This window comes from Sander lucioperca, chromosome 21 (assembly GCF_008315115.2).
Source record: "Sander lucioperca isolate FBNREF2018 chromosome 21, SLUC_FBN_1.2, whole genome shotgun sequence".
NCBI classification, from domain to species: Eukaryota; Metazoa; Chordata; class Actinopteri; order Perciformes; family Percidae; genus Sander; species Sander lucioperca.
The window spans coordinates 3607169-3630117 of record NC_050193.1 but is presented as its reverse complement, the minus strand read 5'-3'; the positions used below and the strand labels follow the sequence as shown (position 1 = coordinate 3630117).

The following is a 22949-nucleotide window of genomic DNA, read 5'->3' as shown; positions in this document are numbered from 1 at the left end:
TTAGGGACTCTATTGACCCTTTTTTAGGGACTATATTTACCCTTTTTAGGGACTTTATTGACCCTTTTTTAGGGACTCTATTGACCCTTTTTTAGGGACTATATTTACCCTTTTTAGGGACTTTATTGACCCTTTTTTAGGGACTCTATTGACCCTTTTTTGGGGACTTTATTGATACTTTTTTAGGGACTTTGACCTTTTTTAGGGACTTTATTGACCTTTTTTTGGGATCTTTATTGACCCTTTTTTAGGGACTCTATTGACCCTTTTTTAGGGACTATATTTACCCTTTTTAGGGACTCTATTGACCCTTTTTTAGGGACTTTATTGATACTTTTTTAGGGACTTTGACCTTTTTTAGGGACTTTGACCTTTTTTAGGGACTTTGACCTTTTTTAGGGACTTTATTGACCTTTTTTTGGGATCTTTATTGACCCTTTTTAGGGACTTTATTGACCCTTTTTAGGGACTTTATTGACCTTTTTTTGGGATCTTTATTGACCCTTTTTAGGGACTTTATTGACCCTTTTTAGGGACTTTATTGACCCTTTTTTAGGGACTCTATTGACCCTTTTTTGGGGACTTTATTGATACTTTTTTAGGGACTTTGACCTTTTTTAGGGACTTTATTGACCTTTTTTTGGGATCTTTATTGACCCTTTTTAGGGACTTTATTGACCCTTTTTTAGGGACTCTATTGACCCTTTTTTAGGGACTATATTGACCCTTTTTTAGGGACTCTATTGACCCTTTTTTAGGGACTATATTGACCCTTTTTTAGGGACTATATTGACCCTTTTTTAGGGACTCTATTGACCCTTTTTTAGGGACTATATTGACCCTTTTTTTTTTCATAGATTGTTTTTGTCGATTTTCTTTCCCAGATTTTTTTGTCACTATTTCCGGCGTTTTTGTTGATTTGTTTCTTTTCAGGTTTTTTTGTCACTATTATCAACGTTTTTTTTTTTTTTTCAGAGATTTTTTGATGTTTTTGTCACAATTTCCTACGTTTTTGTCTTTTTTTTTTTTCCCCAGGCTTTTTTGTCACTATTTCCGACGTTTTTGTCGTTTTTGTCGTTTTTTTTTCCAGGCTTTTTTGTCACTATTTCCGATGTTTTTGTCGTCTTTTTTTTTTTTTGTCACTATTTCCGACGTTTCTGTTGATTTTTTTTTTTTTCAGATATTTTTTTGATGTTTTTGTTGATTTTTTTTTTCCCCCTTGTCTTTGAAGCTTTTTCCAACATTTTTGTCACTTTTTGTCAACTTTCTTTTGTAATTTTTTTTTTCAAATGCTATAAAATAAAATAAAACACCTAAATTCAATAAAAAGTAGTGAACTGATCATATATTTGACCTGTGAAGAGTAACGGTTGTAGGGAACCATCCACGTTAATTTCTTTGACAATTTGGTGGAAAGAAACCCAAATTTCTCTATGGAAACTTTTTAAAAATGACAACAGGAGGGTTAAACTGACTGGATGCTTTCGCTGTCCCACTTCCCGCCCGGCTGTCTGAAATCCCGCAGCTCGCATGAAAATAGACCCAGCATGTATCTCTATCGGAGCGGAGAGCCGCTTCACACGCATTTCTGGTGGAACATCAAGCATTGACTTGAATGGCCGCGATTGGGCGCCTGGGTTGCTCACCAGGTAGAGCAATATATAGAGGTTTACTCCTCGACGCAGCGGCCGAAAGGGGTTAGTGAACTAACAAATAACTCCTGTGTTTGTTTTTTATAGCAATGTCGTGGATGTTTTCATGTTTAAAAAAAGGATCTTACTCTTTAACTAAAAGGTCTATCTCTGTAGGGATCCTTTCATAATGTTGTCAGACACTTAGAATAATAATCTGAGTCTGTCAGCAGCAACAACAGAACTTTTAGTGGACGCTGACTGATGCTGAACATCTGTCCTGTAGGGTTACATTACAGCTTGGTTCTTGTTTAATACTGGACCAGTTTCACAGATGGTTGTTCACATCAGACACAGAAACATGGAGACATAGAGTCCAGGTTAAAAACTGAAGTTCCTCTTTCAACCTGATTAGATTCAGTGAGGAATTAGAAAGGATCAGGGTCTGATAAGTGGATTCAGGACTGGATTTGGGGATCAATAAGATGCTCCTGAACCCAAAGCGTTCATGCATGTTTAGGCTTTTTTAGGGACTTTATTGACCTTTTTTAGGGACTTTATTGACCTTTTTTAGGGACTTTATTGACCTTTTTTAGGGACTTTATTGACCTTTTTTAGGGACTTTATTGACCCTTTTTTAGGGACTTTATTGACCTTTTTTAGGGACTTTATTGATCTTTTTTAGGGACTTTATTGACCTTTTTTAGGGACTTTATTGACCTTTTTTAGGGACTTCATTGACCTTTTTTAGGGACTTTATTGACCCTTTTGTAGGGACTTTATTGACCCTTTTTAGGCATGCTATTGACCCTTTTTTTGGGGACTTTATTGACCCTTTTTTAGGGACTTTATTGACCCTTTTTTAGGGACTTTATTGACCCTTTTTTAGGGACTCTGTTGACCCTTTTTAGGGACTTTATTGACCCTTTTTTAGGGACTCTATTGACCCTTTTTGGGGACTTTATTGACCCTTTTTTAGGGACTTTATTGACCCTTTTTAGGGACTTTATTGACCCTTTTTTAGGGACTCTATTGACCCTTTTTTAGGGACTTTATTGACCCTTTTTTAGGGACTCTGTTGACCCTTTTTAGGGACTTTATTGACCCTTTTTTAGGGACTCTATTGACCCTTTTTGGGGACTTTATTGACCCTTTTTTAGGGACTTTATTGACCCTTTTTTAGGGACTCTATTGACCCTTTTTGGGGACTTTATTGACCCTTTTTTAGGGACTTTATTGACCCTTTTTAGGGACTTTATTGACCCTTTTTTAGGGACTCTATTGACCCTTTTTGGGGACTTTATTGACCCTTTTTTAGGGACTTTATTGACCCTTTTTAGGGACTTTATTGACCCTTTTTTAGGGACTCTATTAACCCATTTTTAGGGACTCTATTGACCCTTTTTAGGGACTTTATTGACCCTTTTTTAGGGACTCTATTGACCCTTTTTGGGGACTTTATTGACCCTTTTTTAGGGACTTTATTGACCCTTTTTTAGGGACTCTGTTGACCCTTTGTTAGGGACTCTATTAACCCATTTTTAGGGACTCTATTGACCCTTTTTTGGGGACTTTATTGATACTTTTTTAGGGACTTTATTGACCTTTTTTAGGGACTCTGTTGACCCTTTTTTAGGGACTCTATTGACCCTTTTTAGGGACTTTATTGACCCTTTTTTAGGGACTTTATTGACCTTTTTTTAGGGACTATATTGACCCTTTTTTAGGGACTCTATTGACCCTTTTTTAGGGACTTTATTGACCCTTTTTAGGGACTATATTGACCCTTTTTTAGGGACTCTATTGACCCTTTTTTGGGGACTTTATTGATACTTTTTTAGGGACTTTATTGACCTTTTTTAGGGACTCTATTGACCCTTTTTAGGGACTTTATTGATACTTTTTTAGGGACTTTATTGACCTTTTTTTAGGGACTATATTGACCCTTTTTTAGGGACTATATTGACCCATTTTTAGGGACTCTATTGACCCTTTTTTAGGGACTTTATTGACCCTTTTTAGGGACTATATTGACCCTTTTTTAGGGACTCTATTGACCCTTTTAGGGACTTTATTGACCCATTTTTAGGGACTCTATTGACCCTTTTTAGGGACTTTATTGATACTTTTTTAGGGACTTTATTGACCTTTTTTTAGGGACTATATTGACCCTTTTTTAGGGACTATATTGACCCTTTTTTAGGGACTCTATTGACCCTTTTTTAGGGACTTTATTGACCTTTTTTAGGGACTTTATTGACCCTTTTTTAGGGACTCTATTGACCCTTTTTTGGGGACTTTATTGATACTTTTTTAGGGACTTTATTGACCTTTTTTAGGGACTTTATTGACCTTTTTTTAGGGACTCTGTTGACCCTTTTTTAGGGACTCTATTGACCCTTTTTAGGGACTTTATTGATACTTTTTTAGGGACTTTATTGACCTTTTTTTAGGGACTATATTGACCCTTTTTTAGGGACTATATTGACCCTTTTTTAGGGACTTTATTGACCCTTTTTTAGGGACTATATTGACCCTTTTTTAGGGACTCTATTGACCCTTTTTTAGGGACTCTATTGACCCTTTTTTAGGGACTTTATTGACCCTTTTTTCGGGACTTTATTGACCCTTTTTTAGGGACTCTGTTGACCCTTTTTGGGGACTTTATTGATACTTTTTTAGGGACTTTATTGACCCTTTTTTGGGGACTTTATTGATACTTTTTTAGGGACTTTATTGACCCTTTTTGGGGACTTTATTGACCTTTTTTAGGGACTATATTGACCCTTTTTTAGGGACTCTATTGACCCTTTTTTAGGGACTTTATTGACCCATTTTTAGGGACTCTATTGACCCTTTTTTGGGGACTTCATTGATACTTTTTTAGGGACTTTATTGACCCTTTTTGGGGACTTTATTGATACTTTTTTAGGGACTCTATTGACCCTTTTTAGGGACTTTATTGACCCTTTTTTAGGGACTCTATTGACCCTTTTTGGGGACTTTATTGATACTTTTTTAGGGACTATATTGACCCTTTTTTAGGGACTTTATTGACCCATTTTTAGGGACTCTATTGACCCTTTTTAGGGACTATATTGACCCTTTTTTAGGGACTATATTGACCCTTTTTTAGGGACTCTATTGACCCTTTTTTAGGGACTTTATTGACCCTTTTTTAGGGACTCTATTGACCCTTTTTTGGGGACTTTATTGATACTTTTTTAGGGACTTTATTGACCTTTTTTAGGGACTCTGTTGACCCTTTTTTAGGGACTCTATTGACCCTTTTTAGGGACTTTATTGATACTTTTTTAGGGACTTTATTGACCTTTTTTTAGGGACTATATTGACCCTTTTTTAGGGACTATATTGACCCTTTTTTAGGGACTTTATTGACCCTTTTTTAGGGACTATATTGACCCTTTTTTAGGGACTCTATTGACCCTTTTTTAGGGACTCTATTGACCCTTTTTTAGGGACTTTATTGACCCTTTTTTCGGGACTTTATTGACCCTTTTTTAGGGACTCTGTTGACCCTTTTTGGGGACTTTATTGATACTTTTTTAGGGACTTTATTGACCCTTTTTTGGGGACTTTATTGATACTTTTTTAGGGACTTTATTGACCCTTTTTGGGGACTTTATTGACCTTTTTTAGGGACTATATTGACCCTTTTTTAGGGACTCTATTGACCCTTTTTTAGGGACTTTATTGACCCATTTTTAGGGACTCTATTGACCCTTTTTTGGGGACTTCATTGATACTTTTTTAGGGACTTTATTGACCCTTTTTGGGGACTTTATTGATACTTTTTTAGGGACTCTATTGACCCTTTTTAGGGACTTTATTGACCCTTTTTTAGGGACTCTATTGACCCTTTTTGGGGACTTTATTGATACTTTTTTAGGGACTATATTGACCCTTTTTAGGGACTTTATTGACCCATTTTTAGGGACTCTATTGACCCTTTTTAGGGACTATATTGACCCTTTTTTAGGGACTATATTGACCCTTTTTTAGGGACTCTATTGACCCTTTTTTAGGGACTTTATTGACCCTTTTTAGGGACTTTATTGACCATTTTTTGGGGACTTCATTGACCCTTTTTTAGGGACTTTATTGACCCTTTTTTGGGGACTTTATTGACCCTTTTTAGGGACTCTATTGACCGTTTTTAGGGACTTTATTGACCCTTTTTTAGGGACTCTGTTGACCCTTTTTTAGGGACTCTATTGACCCTTTTTTAGGGACTCTATTGATCCTTTTTTTAGGGACTATATTGACCCTTTTTTAGGGACTTTATTGACCCTTTTTTGGGGACTTTATTGACCCTTTTTTAGGGACTTTATTGACCCTTTTTTGGGGACTATATTGACCCTTTTTTAGGGACTCTATTGATCCTTTTTTAGGGACTTTATTGACCCTTTTTTAGGGACTATATTGACCCTTTTTTTAGGGACTTTATTGACCCTTTTTTAGGGACTATATTGACCCTTTTTTTAGGGACTTTATTGACCCTTTTTTCGGGACTTTATTGACCCTTTTTTCGGGACTTTATTGACCCTTTTTTAGGGACTCTGTTGACCCTTTTTTAGGGACTTTATTGACCCTTTTTTAGAGACTTTATCGACCCTTTTTTGGGGACTTTATTGACCCTTTTTAGGCACTTTATTGACCCTTTTTTAGGCACTTTATTGACCCTTTTTTAGGGACTATATTGACCCTTTTTTAGGGATTCTATTGACCCTTTTTTAGGGACTATATTGACCCTTTTTTAGGGACTTTATTGACCCTTTTTTGGGGACTTTATTGACCCTTTTTAGGCACTTTATTGACCCTTTTTTGGGGACTTTATTGACCCTTTTTAGGCACTTCATTGACCCTTTTTTGGGGACTTTATTGACCCTTTTTTAGGGACTTTATTGACCCTTTTTTAGGGACTCTATTGACCCTTTTTTTAGGGACTCTATTGACCCTTTTTTTAGGGACTCTATTGACCCTTTTTTAGGGACTTTATTGACCCTTTTTTAGGGACTTTATTGATCCTTTTTAGGGACTTTATTGACCCTTTTTAGGGACTTTTTTACCACTTTCTTATGACTTTTTTTTGGTCACTTTTTTGCAACATTTTTGTTAACTAACGTAATGGCCGTTAATGTTGTGAAACGGTTCCAGTTTGGTTCAGACACCAAAACTGCTCAGTGAAATTGATAAAATGATGGAGGTTTGGGATAGGGCTGCACGATTATGTCCAAAATGATAATCACGATTATTTTGATCAATATATTGATCACGATTAATTATCACGATTATTTGTTGATTTTAACCAAAACAAATGTTATTGTCACATAGGCTAATTATAACTGCTTTCACATCCATATTGTGCTACATTCCTCCTTTGTTGAAGGATACTATGAAGGAGCCATTTCAGCTGTTGTGCGACCGCTTTCCACACATACGCGTTTGCCGTGAAAAGATACGCAAGGCAACGCAATTTTCTGTTCACGTTAACGGTGCATGTTAAAATCCGGTACCAATAGGGCACCGGTGCCCGGTATCTACCGGACGAAATAGCAACGCGGATTACGGTCCCACTTAAATGTCTGCGTTGCGCTCTGATGCTCCAAAACAGACGTTAGAGGCACCAGAAACATCGCTGCATGTCACACTAGTAAACACTAATAACACGTTACACAGCAGCAAACGTTAGCCTACCATTAGCTACAGTAGTAAACACGGCTAAAACACTGACAGCTAAACGGTGTAGTGTGAGCGTGTAGCGGGACGTACAACAGTCTGCCGCTAAAGCTATGAGCTAACAGACTCAAACTAGCACTGGTCACTGCTGTTGTCTGAAAAACAGACGGGACCAAATGTTGCGTTTACTGGTAAACTGGTAAACCTCGTGACGACTTATGACCGACTGCTATCACGTTACTCTGTCCTCTGTGACTGTCTACAGCTAAACTAAGCTGCGCGGTGCAGGGAACAACTCTGATTGGCTCATGGAGGCATGTGTTCAGAGAGTGGTTTACGGAGCTTTGGGAAAAAAAAACTTCGTGATTAAAATTCGATTAATTGTGCAGCCCTAGTTTGGGACTTGCCCGACCAGACGAGTTAAAAATAAACCTAAACGTTGAACCCTGATCCTTCAGGAGCTGCCTTGCCTTTCGGTTTCAGACTCTGGTGGGTGAACTGATCTGGTTTTTCTCGTTTTCCCTTCAGCCCTCGATAGCTCTGCAGACTCGGAGGAAATAAAACCACACGGAGGATTTTATTTTATTTTGAAGCCCCTGGAGCCGTCCGCTGAGCGTCAGAGACAGGAAGTGTCTCACCTGAGGCAGGTGTCCGTGTCTCCAGCGCTCAGCATGTGGCTCTGAGGGAGGATTTTTAAATAAAGCTGGTTCAAACGCGAGGAGGAGGAGGAGGAGGAGGAGGAGGCGAGGGGGAGCATGGGGAAGGAGCAGGATCTGCTGCAGGCGGTGAAGAGCGGAGACCTGCCGTCCACTCAGAAGCTGCTGTCCAAACTCAAAGCCAACAGGAACAGTAAGTAATCCCCAAAACCATGGGCTTTTATTCTGAAAATCTGGCTGATAACCTGTCCACTGCTGAGACGGTTCACATGGAGCTCACATGTTCTGACACTGTTCTCGTCTCTCTGTCTCTGCGTACAGTACATGCATTTAGGGCGGCAACTCACGATGATTTTCATAGTAGATCCCTCTGTTGATTATTTTCTGGATTAATCGATGAGCTGTTGGGTCTCTAAAATGTCAGAAAATGGTGAAAAATGGAGAAGTGCTTCTGATGTTGATCCAGACTACAGGGGATGGTGCTGCAGGTGTTTCTTAGCAACACAAGTCTCACCAAAGTTGATCAGTTCCTCGGTGTTGAAACTGTCACGTTTGGAAACACTGAATTTAAACTGTGTCGAGGTGTTGAACCATGTGAGTTACACCCGTGTGTGTGTGTGTGTGTGTGTGTGTGTGTGTGTGTGTGTGTGTCTCTGTTCTGCACCCACTAAAAGAGTCTATGGGACTAAATGAAGTGGAACTGCACACACAGAAACATCACACATGTCGTTAACTTGTGGAAGAATGCCTCAGAAGTTAAGTGAGTTAGATGTAATATAATGTAGCGGTACAGTACAGTGACAGTGTGCTGCCTGTAAACAGCTCCCCCGTCCCGTCCCCCTCCCTAAATCTATAATTCCTGTTAATCCTGGCGCAGCACCATCTGGGAACTCCTTGTGATTTGGGTGATAGCAGATCATGAAGCGGCAGATGTCAGGAGGACAGTTTGGGTCACACATGTCCTCTGATAATCACAGGAAATGTCCCAAATATGGAGCCGAGGGCGATCCGGAACCATCTGGGATCGGCCCGGGACAAAAAATTTTTTTTTGTAAAAAAACGACCAAAAAAGTCGTAAAAAAGTCCCTAAAAAAGCAACAAAAAAGTTGTAAGAAAGCGTAAAGAAGTCGTAAAGAAGTCCCTAGAAAAACGACAAAAAAATCCCTAAAAAAGCGACAAAAAAGTCGTAAGAAAGCGTAAAGAAGTCCTAAAAAAGTCCCTAAAAAATGACAAAAAGTCGCTGTAAGTGACAAAAAAGTGACAAAAAAAGTCGCTAAAAGTGACAAAAATGTTCCTAAAAAAGCGTCATAAAAGTCGTAAGAAAGCGTTAAAGTCCTAAAAAGTTGCGAAAGTCGCAAAAAGGTCCCTAAAAAGCGACAAAAAAGTCCCTAAAAAAGTGACAAAAAAGTCGTAAGAAAACGTAAAGAAGTCGTAAAAAAGTCCCTAAAAAAACGACAAAGACGCTAAAAGTGACAAAAAAGTCCCTAAAAAAACGACAAAAAAGTCATAAGAAAGCGTAAAGAAGTCGTAAAACAGTAAAAAACGGAAAAAAAAGGCGGAGAAGCTACCAACTTTTAAGGTGAAATGAAGCATTATTTGTGTAATTTTTTTAAGGCCAACATAAATATTCAATCAATATCACTCTTAAATGTTCCCAGTGTATATATATGTGATGTATTCCATATTACATAATAACTAAGAAAAACACCATTGCAAGTTGTCTGAGATTTCATTTTTTTATGCAAACAAAGCATTTATGCTCTTAATTCAAACATCGAAAAACCCCAAAACACCATGAAACTTCCCTTGAACAAGTTGAACATCTTGTTTCTGTATATTTTCTTTCATGTTTGTAGCTAATTGCTTTTTTCTGTTAGATTTTTAGTTCTGTAGTTCACTCCCTGTGTAAATTGTTTTTGGTAAATTGTTTTTATACCTTTCTAGTTTTCTTGTGTGCCATTTGTCTTTGGAATTTCATTTTGATTAGTATTTCTTTCTGCAGTCCTTTTCCAAGTTCTTTGGTTACCCCTTGCCTTGGTATACTTGAGGACTACAACTCCACATTTAAACAAGGACGTTGGTCATCACTCTGACATGCACACATTGCAGTGCATAACAGCCCTGATTTTCGGCATATGCACTGGCGTGTTGTGCTTTGTTTTTTACAGGCACACAGGATCATTTCCAGGCAACTTTCAGGTATTGGATTCTGTGACATAAGAATGTCCTTACCGCAGTGGCCCGGGATTCAAATCCAACCTTTGGCCCTTTGCTGGATGTCTTCCCCCCTTTCTCTCCTCACTTTTCTGTCTGCAACTGTCCTATCCAATAAAGGCCAAAATGCCCAAAAAAATAATCTTTATTTATAAAATAATGCCAATCCCTTGTAGCCGTGGTAAATTAGCCTAAAGCTTAATGCTTACCTGTTCAGGAGGAAACTAGCCAAATCTGTATCCTTTTGTGCTCTTAGCTGTCCCCATCTTTTTAAAATCGGATTTTATTACGTCTCTGGTCATGCAACTGTTTAGAAATGCCAAGGTTTTTAAAGTTGGGTACGTCTCTGTTAATCCTGATTGTTTGTTTGCTGCTTTCATGGCTGTAGTGCGCTGGGTTTACGTTTTTACAGGTATATCTGGCAACCTGGCCAGGATGTCAAAATTGGCAGTTGATAACAACACACAGGCTGAAACACAAACAGATATTCCGTCACGGAACAGAAATTTAAAGGAGAAAATACTGGCTTTAGCATTGTTGTCAGAAAACATACAACCCAGCTGGCATAATTCATTAATTCATGGTGGTCTCTTTTTGAATATTTCTCCCTATTCACCTGGGTTTTTCCCGTCTTAGAATTTAGAGAACAAATGCTTAATTTGCATAAAAACATGAAATCTCAGACAACTTGCAATGGATGTTTTTCTTTATCAACAGGGGAAATTTCAGAGTAACATTTATTGAATATTTATGTCCACCTTAAAAATGACACATATAATGCTTAATTCCACCTTAGAAGTTGTACATTTGCATGTATATACATAAAAAAGGCAGTGAGCCTCCACTATCTCCTTGCTCTGACCCTTGACTATCAATCTAGAAACTTAATTTCCTCATCTATGATTGCCTACTTACAAAAAAACTAGGGGGAAATGGTCCAATGACAGTGCAAGATGGGCAATTTGGTGGCCATTTTGATATGCAAATTAGAAGGTCAAAAACTCAACATTTCGCTTGAGTACCATTTATTTTGGACTCAGCGCCCTTGAAATATGTAAGGTAGGCCGGTTCCCGACTTATACCCATAAATGCTCCTCACTTCTTATAGAAGGCCTTTTTTCTGAAATCCGTCTAGACTACTCTGAAATGTAGCGGAGTAGAAATAGAAAGTGGCATGAAAAGAAAAGACTCAAGTAAGGTACAAGTACCTCAACATTTGGTACTGAAGTACAGTACTGGAGTACATGTACATACAGCGCTGGCTGTGGTGCGTCTGTGTGTGAGCGAGGAGGGAGTCTGTCTCATGTTTTTATTCACGAGTTTCAGTTCAAACTCTCAAAAATCGACAATTACAAATACTTCCTTTATCAGAGAGCTGTGTGTGTGTGTGTGTGCGCACAGTGCCGCAAAAGCGCTGCAAAAGTTACATTTTCACTGCAGGACTTGTAACAGAGTATTTTTTACAGTGTGGTAGTAGTACTTGTACTGCAGTAAAGGGTCTGAGTACTTCTCCCTCCTCCCTCTAATCTGAGGATATAAGGAGGAGGGAAGTCTCCACAGATTGGAGGGAATGTGTTAAAAGCTTTCTGTGTGTTTTTCAGCCGATGGTGTTTGTCTGTAAACTCGGCTGTTGGCGTGTGAAATATTTAATGGGTCCAAACAGACAGGAAGGCTCCGGGCTCAGACCTGGAGCAGGGAAACAAAGCTCTGTGTGTTGGGACCATGCAGGGGCCCCTCGGGACCCCCACACTGCCTGATTATCAGGCGTGTCTGACAACATTATGGAAAGGATCCCTTTAGAGATGGACCTTTTAAAACCTCTTTAAGACCTTTCTGTTCAACCAGAAACAGCTCTGAGGTCACTAGCACCAACCCCACCAGACTCCATTTAAATAATCAGTACTTTTAGCGTGTATAGAGCCAACATATTCTCACATGTAAATCAGTAAACTGTGTGTTTATTTCAACCAAAACTAGAGTTGTGATGGTGGGTAAAGTGGAAAGACGACCCAAAACGGCTTTTCATAGTTTTATTTTGTTTCTGTCCAATTTGAATGAAGTTCATTTTACGATGCTAAAATGACTGTTTATTTACATGGAGTCTGGTGGGTTTAGCAAACACAATTTCGCGGATGTTTTTTATGTTTCAAAAAAGGATCTTACTCTTTAACAGAAAGGTTGACCTCCTTAGAAATCCTTTCCATAATGTTGTCAGGAAGCGAGATGGCCACCATTCAACCCGAAAAAAGTCATATAATTATTCCAGTGACTCCGAAGCTGATGACCACGTGACGATGCCATGACGGACGGCGGAAGCACAGGCTAAACAGTAGTGGACGAGCGGAAAGTTTCATAGTTTCAATCGGTTTGAAATACATAACACTAAATAAACTGTATTTGTGGCTTTATATGGCTTCTTCTATTGAACAACAAGTTGTCGTGCCGTTATAGGTCGAGGTAGGGCATCTGGTAGGTGCTCACAAAGAGCAGTATTGGAGAAGTTGGAGATAGCAGGATTGGATACTGACCCTTAATTCGTTCTCCCTCCGTTTTCACGGACCTCATTAAATCACAGAGTCTGCCCGACTTCAGTCCACATGATCTGTACCACTATGTGGTAAACGGGATATCCCCATATACTGGTGCTGATCTCAAAGCTTTTAAAAGTGTGGATACTAACCAGTTCTTTGTAGCTGGCTGGGTAAATGGTACGTGATGCTACGCTAATGGTGGGGGGAGGTACCTCATAAAGGAGAATTCCGGGCAATTTTTACGTTAATCTTGATCGCTATAGCTACGCGAGTACTTTCGATAGAAAAAACCCCGACCCGAATCAGTGCAGGTAACACGGAGAAGCTACAGCTACGTACTACATGCATCCACTGAGCTAAAACGGCAGTGGTCGTAGCAAGTTTTAGAGTGCCTTTGTGCCTCTTAACAGACACAAAATGCAATTAATATGTCTGTGCCACATGAACAGGGCCCTTACGTGTCAACAAGATGCGTTTTCAACTCAGACATTGTTTAAATTCACCTACCCTGGTCCCTGTCTCGATCCTGCTGGTAGCTAGCTTGCCCTGCTAGCTGATAGCCGTGAGCTGCTAGCTGCCGTCCGGTGAGTGTATTCAGACAGGCTTCTGTGATAATCATCCCAATAATAATCCGCGGAGTGGCGGTGGTGTGGCTATGTCCTCCAGAGGACAGGTCATGTCACGTCTTGAAGTTTATTCCCCCCCTAAAAAAAACAGTAGTGTGGTAGTAGCTGGACGGCACTCACCGGACAGCAGCTAACGGCTATCAGCTAGCAGGGCAAGCTAGCTACCAGCAGGATCGAAAGTACTCGCGTAGCATAGCGATCAAGACTAACGTAAAAATTGACCGGAATTCTCCTTTAAGTAAAGATTTATATAACATGTAGCCCATGTTTTTAGAGGACATGGTCGGTCGTGGCTACCCATACCGTTGTTAACTGGGTGTGCCAATTCAACTTCCTAGCTAATGGATGCCTGAACACATCCCAGCTCTTGGAAGTGCAGTCATTAATTATCTATCACACGTTAATCCATGCAGTAAATCACTGAGTGTCTATGATCAGTAGTAACCACACATAATTGTAACATCTAGCCATCTTCTTATCTGTGATTATATTCGCTGCGTAGCCTATGTTTAGATTTGACCGGTGGATATTTCGACGCGATGGGCAGCAGCTAGCGAGCCGTCCAAAGCTAGCTGCAGCTAGTTCGTCAGCTAGCCGGGGTAGGAGCTCCGCAGACCCGCATTTAACTCATTTTTTAAGCTAGTTTCCGTGCCATGTCATCTTTAATTTAACCGATATTTTTTGTATGTGTGTTAAGTTAAATGATCAATGGAACGGCTTTCTTTTTTGGATATGTAGCTAGGTCAGTGAATAACCGATGTTAGCTAGTTATGTGGGTCATCATCGGGTTGGACCTGTTAGCTGGTTAGCACAGCAGCTAGCTGGTTGAGGATCATTTTATTTATCACTCATTTCCATTTGAAACAGAAAGGCAATACATACACATGCTTGTGTTGGTGAGGATTACTCTGCACATTGTGAATGTGAGAACACAAACACGAACGAAAACGTACGAGTTTAGCTTGCCGTCCATCTACAGCATAGCTCATCCGCCGTCCGTCATGGCATTCATAATTCGCGCGAGTGGAGCGTGACGTCACGTGCAAAGGGTCAATAGTTCCCCTTTAAATGCTTCTATCCCCGCCGAGCATCCCCTGCCTGCTGATTCCACCCGACTCTGGGCAGATAATGAGCCCGACATCATCTGGCGAGCCCACTGTGCTTTCCTACGCCGTGACAAGAGTGTGTGAATTACGTAGTTACAGTTTTACTAATTTAGTGGCGGTCGGTGTTATTTTGACATACATCAACCGGAAGAAAAAGCCAGTTTTACGTTGGCAGAGCGCCACCTACTGTACCGGAGGTAGAGTTACTCCTGTCATTCTCCCCTGCTCCTGTATACGGGCATAACCCCGTTATTCACTAACCGGGGTAATACCCCACTAGTGCTGCCACTGAGCACGCTCCTGTCTGTGTAACAGGCCTCTCTTCACTTTTATACAAGCTTTGAAATGAAAACTAGACCATCATGTCTCTAGTTAGAGTCTACATCCTGTGTGTGTTGTGCAGATGTTGTTGTGTATTGTGCAGATGTTGTGTATTGTGCAGATGTTGTGTATTGTGCGGATGTGTTGTGTAATGTGTAGATGTTGTGTATTGTGCAGATGTTGTGTTGTGTATTGTGCAGATGTGTTGTGTATTGTGCAGATGTTGTGTTGTGTATTGTGTAGATGTTGTTGTGTATTGTGCAGATGTTGTGTATTGTGTAGATGTTGTGTATTATGCAGATGTTGTGTATGTTGTGTTGTGTATTGTGCAGATGTGTTGTCTATTGTACAGATGTGTTGTGTATTGTGCAGATGTGTTGTGTATTGTGCAGATGTTGTGTATTGTGCAGATGTTGTGTATTGTGTAGATGTGTTGTGTGTTGTGCAGATGTTGTGTTGTGTATTGTGCAGATGTGTTGTGTATTGTGCAGATGTTGTGTATTGTGTAGATGTGTATTATGCAGATGTTGTGTATGTTGTGTTGTGTATTGTGCAGATGTGTTGTCTATTGTACAGATGTGTGTTGTGTATTGTGCAGATGTGTTGTGTATTGTGCAGATGTGTATTGTGCAGAGGTTGTGTTGTGTATTGTGCAGGTGTTGTATATTGTGTAGATGTTGTGTTGTGTATTGTGCAGGTGTTGTGTAGATGTTGTGTATTGTGCAGGTGTTGTGTATTGTGCAGATGTTGTGTTGAGTGTTGTGCAGGTGTTGTGTAGATGTGTATTATGCAGATCTTGTGTATTGTGCAGGTGTTGTGTTGTGTATTGTGCAGATGTTGTGTTGTGTATTGTGCAGATGTGTATTGTGCAGATGTTCTGTATTGTGCAGATGTGTTGTGTATTGTGTATATCTTGTGTATTGTGCAGATGTGTTGTGTATTGTGCAGATGTTGTGTAAATGTTGTGTTGTGTATTGTGTAGATGTTGTGTTGTGTAGATGTTGTGTATTGTGCAGATGTGTTGTGTGTTGTGTAGATGTTGTGTTGTGTATTGTGTAGATGTGATGTTGTGTTGTGTAAATGTTGTATATTGTGCAGATGTTGTGTATTATGTAGATGTTGTGTAGATGTGTAAATGTTGTATACTGTGCAGATGTTGTGTTGTGTGTTGTGTAGATGTTGTGTTGTGTATTGTGTAGATGTTGTGTAGATGGTGTGTATTGTGCAGATGTTGTGTATTGTGCAGATGTGTTGTGTATTGTGCAGGTGTTGTGTAGGGCTGAACGATTTTTGAAAATAATCTAATTGCGATTATTTTCCCAAATATTGCGATTGCGATTCGATTATTTTTTTAAGCTCTTTGTCTTCTGTATTATTCAAAGAATAATAATATAATAATTTATAGTATGAACACACAATTACACACTAGACAGTTAAATAAGTAAAAATATAGTATATAGTGTGTATATATATATATATACACACACACACACACACACACACACACAGAGTGTAATTTTTTACAGTGCACAGAGAGGAGCTGCCTCCAGCCCCTCCCCCTCGTGAAGTTGCGTGCTGCCGTGTGCACTTGCTCAGAGAGGCTATCGTTACGTTAGCATGTTGCTGGTGTTTTTGCCGTGGGATTAACTGTACTAATAAAACTGTTGAAACACCGCGGCCACGCTGCTGTGAAAGCTCCCTGAACGTCATTTATCAGTCTGATTGTTACCCCTCTCAGTAGCAGCTCCTCCACTCATATCTTTATAACGGAGCTAACCGCTAACCGGAGCTAACCGCTAATCAGAGCTAATCGTTGCCAACCGAGCCTTGAGTTCTGTGTGCCTGTATCCATTAACTGCATGTATAGACTCAAGCCCAAATAAAACCCTTAATTTTATTAAAATGGCTGTAAAAGTTTTAAACTACAACTCAGAGTTGTTAGAATGACAGAAATCAGCTCAAGGTACAGTGTAGCGTTAGCGTGCTAGTTGATGCTTTCTCTGCGGAGTGCAGACTGATTTGCTCTCGCGAGTCGTGACCAAATCGCAGCCTTTGCGATTAGGAAATCGCGTTTTAACATATCGCGATATTATCGCAAATGCAATTAATCGTTCAGCCCTAGTGTTGTGTATTGTGCAGGTGTTGTGTATTGTGCAGGTGTTGTGTTGTGTATTGTGCAGATGTTGTGTAGATGTTGTGTGTTGTGTAGATGTTGTGTGTTGTGTAGATGTTGTGTATTGTGTGTTGTGTTGTGTAGATGTTGTGTGTTGTGTAGATGTTGTGTATTGTTTAGATGTTGTGTTGTGTGTTGTGTAAATGTTGTGTTGTGTAGATGTTGTATTGTGTAGATGTAGTGTGTTGTGTTCAGTGTGTGCAGCAGAGTAATGGCTGCCGGTGTTTTTCTTTATTCGTTATGTAACGGAGGTTCTGCAGTCTCTCCTGTTGACTGCATGGCTCTTTCTCTCTCTGCCTCTCTGTCTCTCTCTCTGTCTTTCTCTCTCTCTCTCTCTCTCTCTGTCTTTCTCTCTCTCTCTGTCTCTCTCTCTCTGTCTCTCTCTCTCTCTCTCTCTCTGTCTCTCTCTCTCTCGCTCTGTCTCTCTCTCTCTCTCTCTCTCTCTCTCTCTCTCTCTCTCTCTCTCTCTCTCTCTCTCTCTCCCTCTCATATTACCCAGAATCCTCTCCTGTGTTTTTCTGTCCAAACTCTCATTCTGGGCCCTTACGGAGTCCGTCCTGTTATAAGTTGTGTGTGTGTGTGTGTGTGTGTGTGTGTGTGTGTGTGTGTGTGTGTGTGTGTGTGTGTGTGTGTGTGTGTGTGTGTGTGAAGACCAGTTCTCACCACGGAGCATGACAGGAATTCAGAGAGCTTTCATTTAGGTCAGAGTTGTGGTGAGATGCTAAAAACAGGACTTTATTTCCACAAAACTTGTTTAAGTTCGTTAGAGTGCAGCTCTGCTTAGTCCAACACCTTTACTGTGTGTGTGTGTGTGTGTGTGCGCGTGTGTGTGTGTGCGTGCGTGCATCTGTACATGTGTGTGTGTGTGTCTGTGTGCATGTGTCTGTGCGCACGTACGTGCGTGTGTGATTGTGCATGTATGCGTGCGTGCGTGTGTGTGTCCAGGTGTGCTTGTGTGTGTGTGTCTGTGTGCGTGCGTGCATGCATGTGTGTGAACATGCGTGCGTGTGTGCTTGTGCCTGTAGGTGTGTGTGTCTGTATGTGTGTGTGTGTGTCTTTGTTTACATGACATAAAGCTTCATGATTGCTTCAGGTTTTCAGTTATTTTTCTCACTCTGAACCAGTAGAGTAGTTCCCGGAGTAGCGTGTGTGTGTGTGTGTGTGTGTGTGTGTGTGTGTGTGTGAGTAGCGTGAGTGCCAGCCATTGTCGGAGCGGCAGCAGAGGGGAGAATGGAGGCGATGATGATGTCACGGCGTTGGTATGTGTGGACCCCCTTTTCTCAGGCTGGAATCTGACTCCACACTGTTTCCTCCAGTTCTTTGAGCCAGTGACAAAGAGAGAAAGGCCAGCGCTGCTCTTTCCCAGCCAGGCTTTGAAGGGACATTTCGTTTTTCTCCAACTTATTTTCCCATGCATCGGTGTCTAAGTGCAGGGTTCAGAATTGGCACCATAAGTGTGCGTGTGTGTGCGCCTGTGTGCGCGTGCACGTCTGAGTGCATGTGTCTCTGTGTGTGTGTGCGTGCGTGTGTGTCTGTGTCTCTGTGTGTGTCTGTGTGTGTGTGTGCGTGCGTGCGTACATCTGTACATGCGTGCGTGTGTGTGTCTGCGTGTACTTGTGCGTCCATGCATGTGTGTGTGTGTGTGTGTGTGTGTGTGTGTCTGTCTGTGCGTGCATGCATGTGCATGTATGTGTCTGTGTGTGTCTGTGTGTTAGGGCTTTGACGCCGAACTTCGATATTCGAATATAATTCGAATATTAAAAAAAATATTGATATTCGAACGAATATTAGGCAGCCCTTAATATTCGAATTTCGAACCTGTTATGAGCATTATTTTTTTGTAAATGTGTTTGCTTGTAAACCTTGTTTTCAATTCAGATTCCGAGGCTTTTTCACGCATTTCAAAATGTAACTACACGTCGCTCGGCCGCGGCTTGGTAGCGCATTTCCCCGACTCATTTCCTGGTTCTCTTTCTCCATAAACAACGTAAAATCAAGGAGAGGGTTAACTTCTCCTGCTCCGGATGTCCCACCGTGGTCAGAAAGAACAGGGGAGACACTTTGTTTCTCTCACTAAGACTATAGAGTCGCTACTCGCTCTGAAGCTACCGGTAATCACCGTCACTCTCTCACAACACACACACACCCACACACACGCGGCTCGACGCACACACCAGCACAAAAGTATGAACATCAGACCACTTACGTAGGCTACGGTGAAATATCCGACCTTCCTGTTGAAAGCATATTGTTTGTGTTTAATCCAGGGTCTGACTTTTAATTTAAAAAAAAAACAAACAGTGGTGGCAGTGTGTTTTTCTTCTAACAACATCATTGCACGCCTACTGACTGATACACTGCCCTCTGGTGGACAGAACATATACGAAGTTTGATACCAATATAAGCCTTATTGAAGGCATTTAATGATCAAAATATTATTAATAAATATTCGAATATATTCAAATATTAATATTCATAAACAAACGAACTTCGAATATGATTTTTGGGTAAAAGTCAAAGCTCTACTGTGTGTACGCGTGTTTGTGTGCGTGCGTGTCTGTGTTTGTGTATGCGTGCGTGTGTGTCCGTGCGTGCAATGCATGTGCGTGTATGTGTCTGTGTGTACGCGTGTCTGTGTGCGTGTTTGTCTGTTTGTGCGCGAGTGTCTATGCGTGCGTGTCTGTGTCTATGTGTGCGTGTCTGTGTATGTGTGTGTTTGTGTGCGTGCGTGTCTGTGTTTGTGTGTGCGTGCGTGTGTGTGTCTGTGCGTGCAATGCATGTGCGTGTATGTGTCTGTGTGTACGCGTGTTTGTGTGCGTGCGTGTGTGTCTGTGTTTATGTGTGCGTGCGTGCATGTGCGTGTATGTGTCTGTGTGTACGCGTGTCTGTGTTTGTGTGTTTGTATCTGTGTGTATGTGCGCGAGTGTCTATGCGTGCGTGTCTGTGTATGTGTGTGTTTGTGCGTGCGTGCGTGCGTGCGTGCAAACAACTAATGGTAATCTATTCAAATCTAACCATTCACTAGCCCTCTGACTCTGTAATTGCTGGGCGCCATGTTCCCACGGTGTCTAAGTGTGAACAGAAATCTTTTAAATTGGTCCAGTATTGAGTTTCGTCGCCTTTTCCGACATGTTTGTAGGTTTTTTTTCAGGTTTTAATTGCTTTTTTTTTCGAAAGTTAAAGCTATAGAAGTCCAACTGCAATCGTCAGATGTGAGAAAAGTCTTTCTGTTCCATTCATTTACACCCTGCCATCGCTGTGTTGTATATTATCAATATTCCTCAGGATAAAGGGCCTGGTGGAGGATTGTTTCCCAGTGCAGAGTCTCGGGGGTGGAGGGTTTAGTTCTCCACGTATTGTTCAGGAGGAAGTGAGTTCAGCTCCACACCCTGTTCCTCTGCTGCTCATAATGGACTTCTTCTCAAAAGGCAGCCCTGCATCTTTCTGGGCCGGCAGCCTGTTTGTTTGGGGCGCGGCGCACTTACACAAAACAGAGATAAGGTGACGCATTCACTGCAGCCGAGAGAACACACACACACGTGTCTGAAAGCAACACAAAAACGTAACTAAAGTCTCCTTTAAAGGGTAACTTCTGGGTTTTTTTTCAACCCGGACCCCATTTTCCTATGTTGTTGTGTGTGAGTGACTGATGGGAATCAGATTATTATTCTAAGTGTCTGACAACATTATGAAAGGATCCCTACAGAGATAGAGCTTTTAGTTAAAGAGTAAGATCCTTTTAGTTTAACATGAAACAGCTCTGAGAGTCCTATGGCCAAACTCCACCAGACTCCATGTAAATAATCAGTTCTTTTAGCGTGTATAGAGCCAGCGTATTTCCACACACATCCTGGGTGAATTAAGGGTTTATTTCAACCCAAACCAGAGTGGTGATTGTTGGAACAGTGGAAAGATGAACCAAGACGGACTTTGATAGTTTTATTTAGTTTCTGTCCACTTTGAATGAAGTGCGTTTTATGATGATAAAAGTAGTGATTATTTACATGGAGTCTGGTGGGTTTAGCGAACTTCGCGGATGTTTTTATGTTTAAAAAAAAAGGATCAAACTCTTTAACAAAGTGTCTGTACATGCGTGCGTGTGTTTGTGTGCTTGTGCGTGTGTCCATGCGTGCGTGTGTGTGTGCCTGTGTGTTTCTCTGTGTCTGTGTGCCTGTGTGTGTGTGTGCGTCTGAGTGTGTGCGTGCGTCCGTACATGCGTGTGTGTGTGTGTGTGTGTGTGTGTGTGTGTGTGTGTAGACCCTCATTGTTGAACCCTGACCATGTGTGAGCCGTTGATTTCTTCAGCAGCTTTTCGGACTCCCGAGTCTAAACTTTCTGTCCTCTGGGACAACACGTCTCTCATTAACAAGCCGCTGCCTCTATGTGAGTGTTTCCGCTTGCCACCGCGCCATCAACTGGTCCATTAGTTTCCATTAAAGTCCCTCTGCTGTCTCCCAGTCAGACCAGTACGGGCCTGCAGGCTCCCCACTGCTCTAACAGCACAGTGGGAATCAACCTCCCAGCTGGACAAACACAGCTCTGCTTCCTCATTACACTCTGTTGACCTGCAAACAGCAACCTGAACACACACACACACACACACACACACACACACACACACACACACACACACACACTGCCCACCACTGGGTGAGTGAGCTACTGCAGGGAAATGGATGAAATGTCTAAAATTTAGAAACATAGAAAGAATTTTCGGTGCAGTATTAATTCATGTGTTTTTGTGGTGTAACTAGCCTATCTGACAGTGCTATAGCTAAATTTAAGGAAGATATTCCAACAGCACTAAACTCATTACCGTGCCGTAATATAACAGAGGATCTTTATGTAAACTTTAGTCCCTCTCAAGTTGATAATTTCGTAGACGGTGCTACGGCCTGCCTACGGACTACTTTAGACTCTGTTGCTCCCCTTAAAAAGAAGACGATGAAGCAAAGGAAACTAGCACCTTGGTATAACTCCCAAACTCGTAAATTAAAGCAAATCTCGCGCAAACTTGAAAGTAAATGGCATTCCACCAAACTGGAAGAATCTCGTTTAGACTGGCAAGACAGTCTGAAAACCTATAGGAAGACCCTAAGAAAGGCCAGATCAGACTACTATTCATCACTAATAGAAGAAAATAAGAACAACCCAAGGTTTCTTTTCAGCACTGTAGCCAGGCTGACAGATAGCCACAGCTCTATTGAGCCATCTATTCCTATAGCTCTGAGTAGTGACGACTTCATGAGTTTCTTTAACGATAAAATTATAACAATTAGAGATACTATTCATCACCTCTTTCCCCCAACCTCTAATGGGTCACCTTTAACTGACAGACTGCTAGAAAGAACGACTAGACCTGACATATACTTAGATTGCTTTTATCCTATAAACCCTCAACAATTAATGCTAAAGGTCTCTTCAGCTAAGCCATCTACCTGTCTCTTGGACTCCATCCCAACGAGGCTACTTAAAGAAGCGTTACCCGTGGTTAACACTTCATTGCTAGATATGATAAATATGTATTTATTGACAGGTTATGTACCGCAGTCATTTAAAGTAGCTGTGATAAAACCTCTACTGAAAAAACCCACCCTCGATCCTGAGGTCTTAGCCAACTATAGACCTATATCTAACCTTCCCTTTCTCTCCAAGATCCTTGAGAAAGTAGTCGCTAATCAGTTATGTGATTTTCTACATAGCAATAGCTTATTTGAGGACTTTCAGTCAGGATTTAGAAAGCATCATAGCACAGAGACGGCACTGGTGAAAATCACTAACGATCTTCTAACTGCATCAGACAAAGGACTTGTCTCCGTACTTGTCTTATTAGATCTTAGTGCTGCATTCAATACTATTGACCATACCATCCTCTTACAGAGACTGGAACATTTAGTTGGCATTAAAGGAATCGCACTAAACTGGTTTAAGTCCTACTTCTCTGATCGATCGCAATTTGTTAATGTTAACAATAAACCCACCAATTACGCT

The 22949-nt window shown here is 40.9% G+C and overlaps 1 protein-coding gene across 1 annotated transcript in view; it reads left to right on the top strand.

The window, feature by feature from the left end:
• LOC116049966 (caskin-2-like) overlaps positions 1-22949 on the top strand; it is an 88816-nt gene that overhangs the window by 5291 nt on the left and 60576 nt on the right. Inside the window, exon 2 of the mRNA XM_035996421.1 lies at positions 7860-8180. Coding sequence (XP_035852314.1) covers positions 8087-8180 — 94 coding nt within the window. The 5' untranslated portion in view covers positions 7860-8086. The remainder of the gene's footprint in view (positions 1-7859; positions 8181-22949) is intronic.